General features: G+C 42.4%; 1 protein-coding gene across 1 annotated transcript in view; it reads right to left on the bottom strand.

The window, feature by feature from the left end:
- LOC145410534 (protein FAM135A) overlaps positions 1 to 10,428 on the bottom strand; it is a 56,542-nt gene extending 46,114 nt beyond the window's left edge. The window contains exon 1 of the mRNA XM_080280649.1: positions 10,335 to 10,428. Coding sequence (XP_080136775.1) covers positions 10,335 to 10,411 — 77 coding nt within the window. The 5' untranslated portion in view covers positions 10,412 to 10,428. The remainder of the gene's footprint in view (positions 1 to 10,334) is intronic.
- Between the last annotated feature and the right edge of the window lie 2,355 nt (positions 10,429 to 12,783).

The following is a 12,783-nucleotide window of genomic DNA, read 5'->3' as shown; positions in this document are numbered from 1 at the left end:
TTGCCCACGTACTAAACACCTGCAGGATGATGATGATGATGACAATAATAATAATAATAATAATAATAGTAACAATGAGAATTTTTATTTACAAAAATATCCGACCGTCATTCGACCCTAACTATCTTCCTCCTCCTCCTCCTCCTCCTCCTCCTCCTTCTCTTCCTCTACTTCTTAAACCTCTTCTTTCCATGTTCTTTCACCCCCTTTCCTCCCTCCCTCTTCCTCCTCTTTTCTGAACCTTTATTCCCTTTTCTTCTTCCTTCTCTTTAGTCTCTCCATCCATCCCTCCTCCTGCTCCTCCTTTCCCATCTTCCTCTCCCTGGCCTCCATTTCTCCTTCCCTTCCTTCATCCTCCTTCCCTTTCTCTCATTCTTTTTTTCTTCTTTTTCCTCTCCCTCTCCTCCCCAGTCCTTTCCCTTGTTCCCCTTTACTCTCTCTCCTTTTCCTCTCTCTCTCTCTCTCTCTCTCTCTCTCTCTCTCTCTCTCTTTCTCGTCTCCTAGTTTCCATTTTTCTTCTTCCCTTACAATCCCTCTCCCTCCTCCTCCTCTCCTATCAATTCTCTCATTCTTCTCACTCCCTACCCCTCCTCCATCCATCCCTTTCTTCCTCATATTTATTTCCTCCCCATTTCTCCCTCCCTCTTCTCTTCTCCCTCCTCTCTCCTCCTGCACCCCTCATCTCGCCTTTCCTCTCTCCTCTCCCCTTCCCTCCGTCTTTCCTCCTTCTCTCCCCTCTCTTTTCTCGTTCCTTTCTCTTTATTCTTCTTTTCCACTTCTCTCCACTCTCCCTCCCTTCATCTCCTCTCCAAACTTCCTTCCCTCCCTCCCGTCCTCCATCTCCTCCTCTTCCCTCCTCCTTCGCCTCTACCCTCCGCTTCCCTCCCTCCCTCCTCCTTCAACCTCCCTCCTCCCTTTCCCTCCCTCCCGACTACCGCCCTTCCCTTTAACACGGAGCTTCACCTGGTTCAGGGGAGGGGAGGGGTGAGGAGGGAAATAGGGGGGGAGGGAGGGAGGAAAAAGACGGAAGGGGAGAATGGAAGTGATAAGGAAGAAAGAGGAGGAGGAGGAGGAGGAGGAGGAGGAGGAGGAGGAGGAGGAGGAGGAGGAGGAGGAGAAGGAGGAGGAGGAGGAGAGAGAGAGAGAGCGAGAGAGAATACGGGTATCTACTACAGACAGCCTAACTAGAACTAAATCCTGTTAGGTTATATCTTCCCCACCCCTCTCTCTCCCTTCACACTCTCCCCCTTTCCTTTCTTCCTCTCTCTTCTCCCCTCCTATCTCTCTCCCTCTCTCTCTCTTGCCTTTTCTCTATCACTACTCTTCCAATTTCCTCTTCCCTCCCTTCTCCCTCCCCGATTCTTTCCTTCCTCCCCACCTCTCTCCCTTCCACTCCCTCCTCTCTGTCTTTTCTCCCCCTCCCTCCCTCCTTCTCTCTCCTCCCCCCTTTCAATGCACTGACCATACTCAATATGTCAATCCCCCCCTCCCTGTTAATTCTCTCTCTCTCTCTCTCTCTCTCTCTCTCTCTAATAAAAACAATAGCAGTCTTAAGTAAACGAAGGTAAATCAATCACACAAGGAGTGATGAAGTCATGATTTTAAAATATTAATAACAATAAATAAAATAATAATAATAATAATAATCATAACAATAATAATAAATCACTGCTCATCGTCATCATTACCATCGAAGTAATAAATCAGATCCACTGCGATCTATCTAATATATACTGCATTTAACAAAAGAGCCACAACACCCCTGCCAAATAAAGAAGACGAAGACGAAGAAGGAGAAGAGGAAGAAAAAAAGAAGAAGAAGAAGAAGAAGAAGAACAACAACAACAACAACAACAATGACGAAGGCGAAGACGACGACGGTAAAAAAAAAAGAAATGGGTGAAAAGGATGAAAAATATTTAGCACGTAAAGGGGATATGAGAGAGAGAGAGAGAGAGAGAGAGAGAGAGAGAGAGAGAGAGAGAGAGAGAGAGAGAGAGAGAGAGAGAGAGAGAGGAATGCAAACAGGACCAAGAAGGATGGAAGGAAGGTAAGAAAGAAGTACGGTAACACGGAAGGATGGAGGGAAAGGTGGTAATCTATATATTACGGTAATTTAGCCTACTGTAGACATTCTCTCTCTCTCTCTCTCTCATCCTAAACCCCACAAGGTCTATTCCACCCCGAATTTCGCCCTTACAGCCTTTGACCTACGCCGTGGCCCTGGTGACCTTAGGTATGTTTGTTTCTGGCCTTCGACCTCTGACCCTAAAATGCCTGAGTGATGAAATCTGAAAAGGTTTTCTAATTTTGTGAAAACACGAAAATTACAGAAAACGTAATACTTCGGAACTAATTAAATAATATGGGAAATTACATCGACGACTTTTATTATCATGAGCATCACAATTATTATCATTATTATTATTATTATTATTATTATTATTATTATCATCATCATTAGATCAGCACAGAGGAAGTGAGGAATGCCATGAAGAGGATAAAGGATGGCAAGGGAGTGGGCCCAGATGGTATACCAGTGGAAGCATGGAGGAGCTTAGGAGAGATGGCTGTGAAGTGGTTTACCAGATTGTTTAACAAAATCCTGGAGGGTGAGAGAATGCCTGAGGACTGGAGAAAAAGTATTCTAGTTCCGATTTTCAAGAACAAGGGTGATGTGCAGTGCTGCAGCAACCACAGAGGTATAAAGCTGATCAGCCATGCAAGGAAGATATGCGAAAGAGTGGTGGAAGCTATGCTGAGAAGAGAAGTGAGGATATACGAGGAGCAATTTGGTTTCATGCCAGGGAGAAGCACTACAGACGCCATACTTGCTTTAAGAATGGTGATGGAGAAGTACAGAGAAGGCCAGAATGAGTTGCACTGTGTGTTTATAGACTTGGAGAAGGCTTATGATAGGGTACGGTACCGAGAGAGGAGCTGTGGTACTGTATGAGAAAGTCAGGAGTGCCAGAGAAGTACGTGAGGGTGGTGAAGGACATGTACGACGATAGTGTAACAGCAGTAAGATGTGCGGTAGGAATGACTGAGGGTTTCAAGGTGGAGGTGGGATTGCATCAAGGATCGACTTTGAGCTTGTTTGCAATGGTGATGGACAGATTGACAGATGAGATTAGACAAGAGCCTCCGTGGACAATGATGTTTGCGGACGACATTGTGATATGTAGTGAGAGCCGGGAGGAAGCTGAGGCAGAGCTTGAGAGATGGAGATATGCACTGGAGAGAAGGGGAATGAAAGTAAGCAGAAGCACGACTGAGTACATGTGTGTAAATGAGAGAGATGACAGGGTAACCGAGAGGCTGCAAGGTGTAGAGGTGGCAAAGGTAGATGAATTCAAATACTTGGGGTCAACTGTACAAAGTAACGGAGAGTGTGGTAGAGAGGTAAAAAAGAGAGTGCAGGCGAGATGGAGTGGGTGGAGAAAGGTGACAGGAGTGACCTGTGACAGAAGGGTCTCTGCAGAAATGAAATGGAAAGTTTATAAGACTGTAGTGAGGCCAGCCATGTTGTACGGAATGGAGACAGTACCACTGACAAAAAGACAGGAGGCACAGTTAGAAGTAGCAGAATTGAAGATGTTGCGTTTTTCACTAGAAGTGACGAGGTTGGGCAAAATTAGAAATGAACATATTAGAGGGACAGCGCACGTAAGTCAGTTTGGGGACAAAGCTAGAGAGGCGAGACTGAGATGGTTTGGACATGTGCGGAGGAGGGACGAGGAGTACCGTCTGTCGGGAGGAGGATGCTGGAAATGGAGTTAATAGGCAGAAGAAAGAGAGGAAGGCCAAAGAGAAGGTTTATGAATGTAGTGAAGGAGGACATGCGGGTGGTAGGTGTAAGAGCAGAAGAGCAGAAGACAGAGTAAGATGGAGACGGATGATCCGCTGTGGCGACCCCTAAGGGGAGAGCCGAAAGGAGAAGACTATTATTATTATTATTATTACTTTACACTCAGAGCTGCATCATTCATCATCATCATGCCCTTATTTTTTAATCTAAATAACCTTATTTTCTACTCAACAACAACAACAACATCAATAATAATAATAATAATATAATAATAATAATAATAATAATAATAATACGGTACTAATAGTAAATAATCTCTATCTATAGCCTGACGCCATAATCCCGTAAGGGATGGCAGTTGTTTCTGAGTTTGTTGTTTTACGGGGAGGGGCACTAACCCTCCGCCAACCTACTAGATGGCAGGTAAGAAACACGTATAAGTTTGTTATATGGTTACCACCCAGCGCTGTAAATGGTTTCGTGGCTTACAGGAAACCATTTGGCTTGTCACTCAATGTAAAGCCACCTCAAAAGGAAAGAAGAGTAATAAAAAGTGGCAGGAATGGGAGAAACAGGAAGAGTGGATGGGAGACAAAAAATATGAAAAAAGTGAAGGAAGCCGTAGGCTGCACTACATCAAGTGAGTGAATGATGATGATGATGATCATGATCATCATCAACATCATTATCATTATCATCAACATTAATTAAATAAATAAAAATAAAAATAATAATAATAATAATAATAATAATACCGGTAATAATAATAACAATAATAATAATCCTCATCATCACCATCATCATCTGATCTAATAATAATAATAATAATAATGATGACGATGATGAAATGGATCATATATGATGATGATAATAATAATAATAATAATAACAACAACAACAACAATGATGATAATAATAATAATAATAATGAAACGGGTTATACAATTCACTCACCATCCATTTTGCAGAAGCCTACGTCTACCACGCACTGGGCTTTTTATGCATATCCCTTCACTACGACAATAAATAAATAAATAAATAAATAGCTACAGGTTATCATGGTAAAAGAAGTTCAGTTGCTTTCCGAAATTATACCGTATATAGAAAAAAAAAAAAAAGCATCTACTTGCCAGGGTCGATATTTGCCCACCACCTAGCCTACTACCAACCACAATTACACAATGCACAATTACACCTGCTATTAGCCTATACATCCACCAGGTATTTCACCACATCCACCACCACCACCACACCATTATCTCCATTGTTATATCCATCCATCCTTTTCCTCCTCATTCCAAATCCCCCTCCTCCCCATCATCATCATCATCATCATTATCGTCGTCACCACCACCACCATCATCACTATTACTACTACTACTCCACCACCGTCACCACCATCACCACCAAAAGCATCATCATTATCTTAACACACCAGCCGTAATAACAAACCTACTGCAAACCGCGATTACGCAGCCAGCAATTACGGTACACCTACCACCACTACACAAGCCACAAGAGCATCATCATCATCATCTTCCAACCCACACCTACACCCCACACAAGTACACTACACAGACTAACTCATCTCCCCTACGGCTCATTTGTATTCATTTTCTTAGCAAGCCATGAACCTTGAGCATAGAGAAAGGGAGTCTGTGTGTGGATGGAGTGATTCAGAGTCAAGTCTAAAGGTGCGGCAAAACAAGGGAATGGTTCTGTGTGTGTGTGTGTGTGTGTGTGTGTGTGTGTGTGTGTGTGTGTGTGTGTAAATAAGTGATAGATAGGCAGATACTATAACTACATACAAACATTTAAAGAGATACTGCTAGACTGTCAGCTAAACAGAATAGAAAAGAAAAATACTGTCATGGCCATCTTCATCCCAACCCTTACTCCCACCTCAAAACTGGTGAGAGAGAGAGAGAGAGAGAGAGAGAGAGAGAGAGAGAGAGAGAGAGAGAGAGAGAGAGAGAGAGAGAAAGAGAGAACATCAACAGCACACCCACTGACTGACCCACACAATCACGCACACACACATTCACGCCTCAGGAATCTTGGAATACGCGACCCCATCACCTCGCGGACGTCATTTGTATATTATTCTTGCCACTTACTGACTTTTTCAACTTTGGGGAATTACTTGTGGTTAGTGAAGAAAACAAAAAGTAGGTCATTGTTGTGAAAGGGTTAACTGTATGTATGTATGTATGTATGTGTATGTATGTGCGGATTTGACAGCTGCGTGACAGACATGAGAAGCAACTTGTCTTACCTAATCTCTCTCTCTCTCTCTCTCTCTCTCTCCATCACAAAATCACACTACTGTCTTACCTCTCATCTCTCTTTCTTCCCTCCCCTTCCCTCCATTTTCTCTCCCCTCCCCCACCTCTCTCTTCTCCATTTCCTCCCCCTCCTTCTTTTCCCCTCCTCCTTCCTCATCTTTCCTTCTCATTTTCCTCTCCTCAATCTCTTTCATACTCCTCCTTTATTCTGTCTCTTCTCTCTACCCCTCCCTCCCTCACATTTCACCAGTCCCCCCCCCCTTTCCTCCTCTTCCCTCCTTCTCTCACTCCCCTTCTTCTACATTCCCTCCACTACCCCCCCCCTCCCTTTTCCCCGTCCTCTTTCTTCCTTCACTTCTTAATTCTCCCCCTGTCTCCCTTCGTCCTCCTCATACTCATCTTTTTCACCCATTTCCTACTTATCTCTCTCCCTCCTGCTATTCTTCCATCCCTCCTTTTCCATTCCCCTGTCTTCCTTCCCCTCATTCTAATTCATCCCTTCTCTCCCTCCCTCCCTCCTTCCTTCGGGGCCTCTCTTGTTAAGTCTCAGCTAATCTTCCCCTTCTCTCCCTTTCATTCCCCTTCGCTATTATCTCCCTCTTCCACCTCCCTTCTTCCCTCCTTCTCTTCTGCTCCCCTCCTCCCTCCCCCCCCTTCAATGCCCAGGAGAAAACAAGGAATTTATTAGCAATAATCTGAGCGCCCAAAATTATCCCTCCATCTCCTTCCTTTCTTTCCTTCCTTCCTTCTTTCCTTTCTTTCCCCCGTTCCTTCCTTTCTTTCTTTCCCCCTTTCCTTCCTTCCGTTCCTTCCTTCAATACTTTTTCTGTCCTGCCTTCCTTCCTCTTCCATCTTTACTCATCTACTTGCTTCCTCAATTTCTTCACCCTCCCTCTCTTTGCTTCCTCCCCCCTTCTTCATTTTTTTCCCTTTCGTTCCTGCCATCTGCATCCTTCTTCCCGCTCTCTATCCCCTTCCTTCCATAATCCTTTTTCTTTCCTTCCTGCCTTCCCTCTTACTTTTCTTTCCTTTCTTTCCTTCCCTCCTCCCTCCCTCCCTCCCTCAAACCAACCACTCATCCTTCCTTCCCTCCTTCATCCGTCAATCCCTTCTTTCTCTTCGCTCCTTCCTTCCTTCCTCCCTACTTGTTGCTCATGTGGGTGTTGTTATGAATTATGGATTGCATTCTCGTGACTCGGAGAGCTCCCTTAACACCTCCTCCTCGGCGATTTATTCTATCTCACCTTCACCCTTTCACTAGCATTATTTTTACTTAATTCTTGATACCGGGCGATTTTATGCATCTTGGAAAAAAAAAAAAAAAAAAAAAAAAGAGCCTCGACGTGAGGTGGATGAAGGAGCCTATATTTAACCTCTCCAGTAAAAAAGAAAAAAAAAAGAAAAAGAAAAAGAAAAATCTGCCTGTAAGTTGAGAAAAATTCGAATTCTCTAGCTTTTGATGCTTTTGGGCCGGATCTGTACGAAGTATGAGAAGCTCCGTACCACCTGTTCCTTCGCGATTTATTCCGCACTATACCTTAACATTCAATAAACAGCCTACTGTTTTAATTTCCACACAGCTTCCAATCAGTGACGTCAGATAGGATACTGAGGGTAAACCGCCAAGAAATAAGTTTTACGAAATCACCGACAGGTCACCTAGAAACCAAACTTTGGACCTATATACGTTTTACCTTACTTTGTCATATTAACGTATTTTGCATGAATAACAACATGTTCCTCTACAATGTCACCCTACAAAAGTCCTAATTTAAAAAATATGCCGATAGTCCAATATTACTAGTATCAGCAGGTTTAGTGTAGTCTACCCAGAGAGAGAGAGAGAGAGAGAGAGAGAGATACGGGGTAGGGTGTGGGTGGGAGTGCGGGTGGGTGGAGGTCACGGGCAGGTCATAATACTGTACCGTACTATGACCTGGTTTTTTGAAGAGGGGGAGGGGAGGAGGGGAAGGAGAGAGGCGGAAAAGGAAAGTGGAAGAAGGGGAAAGAGGAGAGGGAAGAAGGGGGTGAATGAGAGAGGAATTTGGGACGATGACGATAATGATGCTGATGGTGATGATGATGATGATTATGATGATGATTCAGTAAGCCACTAAGCGTCCAACCAAACTGTTATTATTATTACTTTAATCACGATCATCATCATCACCATCTCCAAGATCACTATCATAATAATATATTCATAGTACCAACAAGCCACCATGCAGCTCTCAGTCAAGCCCTTCCATTGGCTGAAAACCTAAGCGTAAAAGAGAGCTGGTTTGCGATTGGCCCAGGCAGAGCAGATAAATAGAAGCCGGTAGGTAATTGGCTCTCGCGGCTGTCAGGTATATAAGAGCTCGATGATGATTGGCCCCCCCTCCCCCCACTCAGCCAAGAGCCAAAGAGTAAATAAAATCCCAGTTGTGATTGGACGGTGGCCGGTAAATATGAGCTCGCACGTCATTGGCAGGGAAAATTAGAGGCTGCTTCGTGATTGGATGTCGGTTAACAATGAGATATTATCGTTATTTTGATTACCTCTGCTTACTCCTTCAACTGTTGGTACTGAAGCTGGAGAAGTACGCCTCTATATTAATCTGTTCTGGGAAAGTTTTATGACGTCATCATTATCATCATAATTATTACCCATCCCCGCCCTAGAGCTCGGGGACGGGTATTGTTTTCACTCGATTTGTGTCTGTCTGTTAACAACTTTACATGAAAACTACTAATGCGATTTTAACTAATATTACAGGGATGATGGGCTATGACCTGATCACCTGACTAAATTTTGGGCCAAACTGGGCCAAGGCCCATGCTGTAGGTCCCCCAAATGTAAATAAAGCGGGGACGGGTAAAAAATCATTTTTTCGCCGTAACGCCTTTCACATTCCTCATGTCGACATGAAACCAAAACCTAAAGGTGCACCTTTCAGTTATGCATCCTATAAAATGCATTATTACATCAGGGGGGTCACCCCCCAGATGAGGCAGGGGTGTCAGTGTCAGGTGGGTCGGGCCTAAAATTTCACATGGGCATAAAATCGTAAATTTTCACTCGATTTACTCCAAATCTGATGTGTGACATATCTGACTAGATATCCTGTTGTGTTTATACGTCAGCACTAAAATGACTGCCGAGGATGGGTTTGCTGTGCCTTGGCACCGCTTCTTGTTACGGTAGTACTAGCCTACCATCGTCTTCGCTACATTATCAATGTCATAATTTTCATCCCCATAACGATCATTATCGTCATTATTGCTGCATTATCCATATTACCAACATCAGTGTCGCCATCATCAATCACTATCATCACTAATATCTTAACCCAATTTTCCCATTTATAAAGAGGTAGGATAAGTACAGAAACTACGGTACATTACAGATTGCCAAAATGCCCAATGAAATACAAGAAAAAGAAAAATACCGGTAATAACCAAAGAGGTGATTGTTTCCACCGATCTAAAGAAAAGTTGGTAAAGGGTTATATGGGGTCAAAGGTCAAACCATGCAGACACCTATTTTGTGAAATGTAGTGACACTAGTGTTGCTACATTTCACAAAATAGCTAGGTGTCTGCATGGTTTTATTTTGGCCCCATAAAACCCACTAAAATGCCTGAAACAAAACAAACAGAAAAAGATGTTTAACGGTATTTGCCCAGGGAAAAATCGCCTAGTTTGAAGAGAATCGTTGAAGAAATGAAGAAATTAAGCCAAACTGAAAAGTGTTTGGAAGAAGTTACCTCACAAGTACAGCATGATTATCAAAGCGTGGAGACCATTATGATTTAAAAGTAGGTTACGCATTCTACTGCATGCTCCTTTCTTAGGCTAGGCGGATGTAGGTTATGTTTTCAACCGTCTGTCAATCCACCAATTACAAAACTTGGGGCAGCATTATGATCAATACCTGTACTACCTTCTAACCTCAAGATGAAAGTATGTTAAAGTGCAAGCACATCGTTGTAGTGAAAAAAAAAAAAAAAAAAAAATCCTTTCGGCCAATCTAAGTTACGAATCCAAGTGAAACTGTATGCTAAAGTACTAAGACCGCTAACTTAAAGGGCAGGACCCTATATAAGTCTTCAACTCTGGCTACAACATTATTTCCTTGAGCTAAGGACACTCCTTCCCTCTAAATTTTAACGATCTTTAAACACTCCTTGTCAAAACTCATAAGTCCTTCCTGAAACTATTAAATCTTTTTCTCCTCTTCAACCCTGCCAACTCACCCACGCTGGAAGAGATCAACGTTGTAGAACTTGTGAATGTGTAGAGCCAGTTCGACCGTGGCCTGGAGCTCTCCCATGGTGCACCGCGGCCACCTCCAACGGCTCTCTCCCCTCCCACCTCACCCTCCCTCCCTCACACCTCCTCTGCTTGGGCTCTCACTTAGGGAAGCGTAGTATTAATTCCTTGCAATGGTCGGGTATACACTATCTCTGGGGATGACGCGTTGTTTTTCTAAGTTACTCTCATGTTCCCGCCTCTCCACTCTTATTCAAAGGCTTCCTTCTTTCAAGACAGGTATAAATCCTTTACGATCGGTTATTCACTCTTTTGGGGGTTGACGTATGGCTTTAGTAACTTCCCTCATATTCCTTAAAACATTCGGTTATCCACTGTTTCAGGGTTGACTTTGTTTTCATCTAGTTACCCTCATCTTGTCCCTATGTTCGTTTTCTATTTATTTTTTTCGTTCCTCACTGGCTTTGAGTATTTATGCTTTACCTTTGTTTTCTTTGCTTTTGTACGGTACAACACCCACCTCTAAATTATCTTTTTCTTCACTGGCTTGGTGTAACTAAATCTTTTGTTTTTCCATTAGTTATTTCTACTGGCATGTGCGGCACTCGCCTCCGTTTTTTTTTTTTTTTTTTTTTCAATTAGCTAGGTTAGTTAATTCTTTGGTTCCTCGATAGTTTGTATTTTAATCCGTCTTCTTTGTTTTCTGTGTCTTTTACAATGTTGGCTTGACGTACCGGTAACTGTTCTTTTATTACTCTGTAGTTTAGAGTGTAATTCCAGTATTCGTTTCTTTGCGTTTTCTTCACTGCCTCAGCGTAAAAGTTCTTCACCTGTCTTCCTCTCGTTTGTCTTGTATTTCCTATGTTCTAGCTACACTTTCGCTAACACACACTTGAGCTGGAGCAATTGGCACTTGTAACAGTAAATACAAAATACGCTTTACCCTGTTATTCCTTTGGTTTATATTTATAGTTCGGCGTGACGCTTTGAATTTTTTTTATACGCTACGTAAAGGTTATGTTTCGAAAGCTTTAGTAGTTAAGTTCACCATCACCTCGCATTCTGGTACTGAACTTCTTTTCCATTATCCGTTTTCCTGTTCACTAATCTCTTATAGGAACGATATATACAGTTCATCTACTTGGAGCAGAGAAAACAAAATTTCTTTCAAGCACCTTCATCTTGACACACCGTAATCATAATAACCGTATTTTCATGAGCAAAAAAACTGATACATCTACACTTTATAATATACCATATATATCAAAACATTAATATGGAAAAAATTATATATATCTATCTCTATCATATAGATTATTAATTTCTATACACTGAACAACAGAGTGATGTGGGGAAAATAATGCGACAATCGACACGCGCTGAGGCTAAATTTAATGTAAACTATGACGTAAGCATTGTGACGTCACATGGTTCTGGTCCACGCTTATCTTTGTTTTGATTGCGTATCACATGTTTATGAGATCATTTCGGAGGCTTTTGTTAATAATGGAGGAGAGAAAGCCGAATGGTGGTGGATGTGGAGGTAGGGGGGCAGGAGGGGGGTGGCTGTGGTGGCGATGGTGACGTGCTGCGGTGATGGTGTCGGTGGATCTTGCTTCTGGTGTGGTGTGGTTGTGGTGGTGGTGGTGGTGGTGGTGGGCGGCTGGTCAGGCAGCGTGGTGTGGGTGGAGGCGGTGGGTGGCAACCTTCCCCCCGCCCACTAGCCACGGACAACCCACCGCCCGCATCTGAAAAAAATGAAAGCAAAATTAGAACTACGGGCAAAGCTCTATGGTCATCGGTAATATTAACAGCAAAAATAATTCATCCAGCCATCTGTCATCTAATCCTTTTCCTTCCCCGACATCGTTCATCATCAGCTATCTCTACACTTAGGTATAGAGAGGAAAAGAGAGAGAAAAAAAAAACGTAAAACAATATGATCTTACACCGCCATATCCAAACCTCCAAACTGATATTACCACAGATCTACAGCTTAATAAATGCAGACACAACCAGTATTAAAAGCAATGTTAACCTATAATAACCAAAACAACACAGAAATAAAAAAATATATATTACCAAAAGCAACATTAGAATCATTAAAAAAATATAAACTATGGAAAGCAATACGTTGTCGTCGATAATACATGTGATGATAATAATAATAATAATAATAATAATAATAATAATAAAAAGTATACGCCACAATAGATAAGGGTTGATTTCTCTTCAAATTCTTCAACGAGTGATGACAGATGAAGGGTAAATGATTGGTTGGAAGGAAGGTAAGAAGGAAAAAGAAAAGGAAAATGATGGGGAGAAAGAAATGAAAATGGAAAAAATAAGAGTAAGACCAATAAGAAGAGCAAGATAAAGAAAAGAGAAAGAGGAAACAAGAAAAGATGCAAGGGGAAAGAAAAGAAAAAAACA

This window comes from Coenobita brevimanus, chromosome 86 (assembly GCF_032717465.1).
Source record: "Coenobita brevimanus isolate Jiangsu-jjx chromosome 86, ASM3271746v2, whole genome shotgun sequence".
In the NCBI taxonomy this organism is placed as follows: Eukaryota; Metazoa; Arthropoda; class Malacostraca; order Decapoda; family Coenobitidae; genus Coenobita; species Coenobita brevimanus.
The sequence above is the reverse complement of the archived record's forward strand: the minus strand, read 5'-3'. Positions and strand labels throughout refer to the sequence as shown.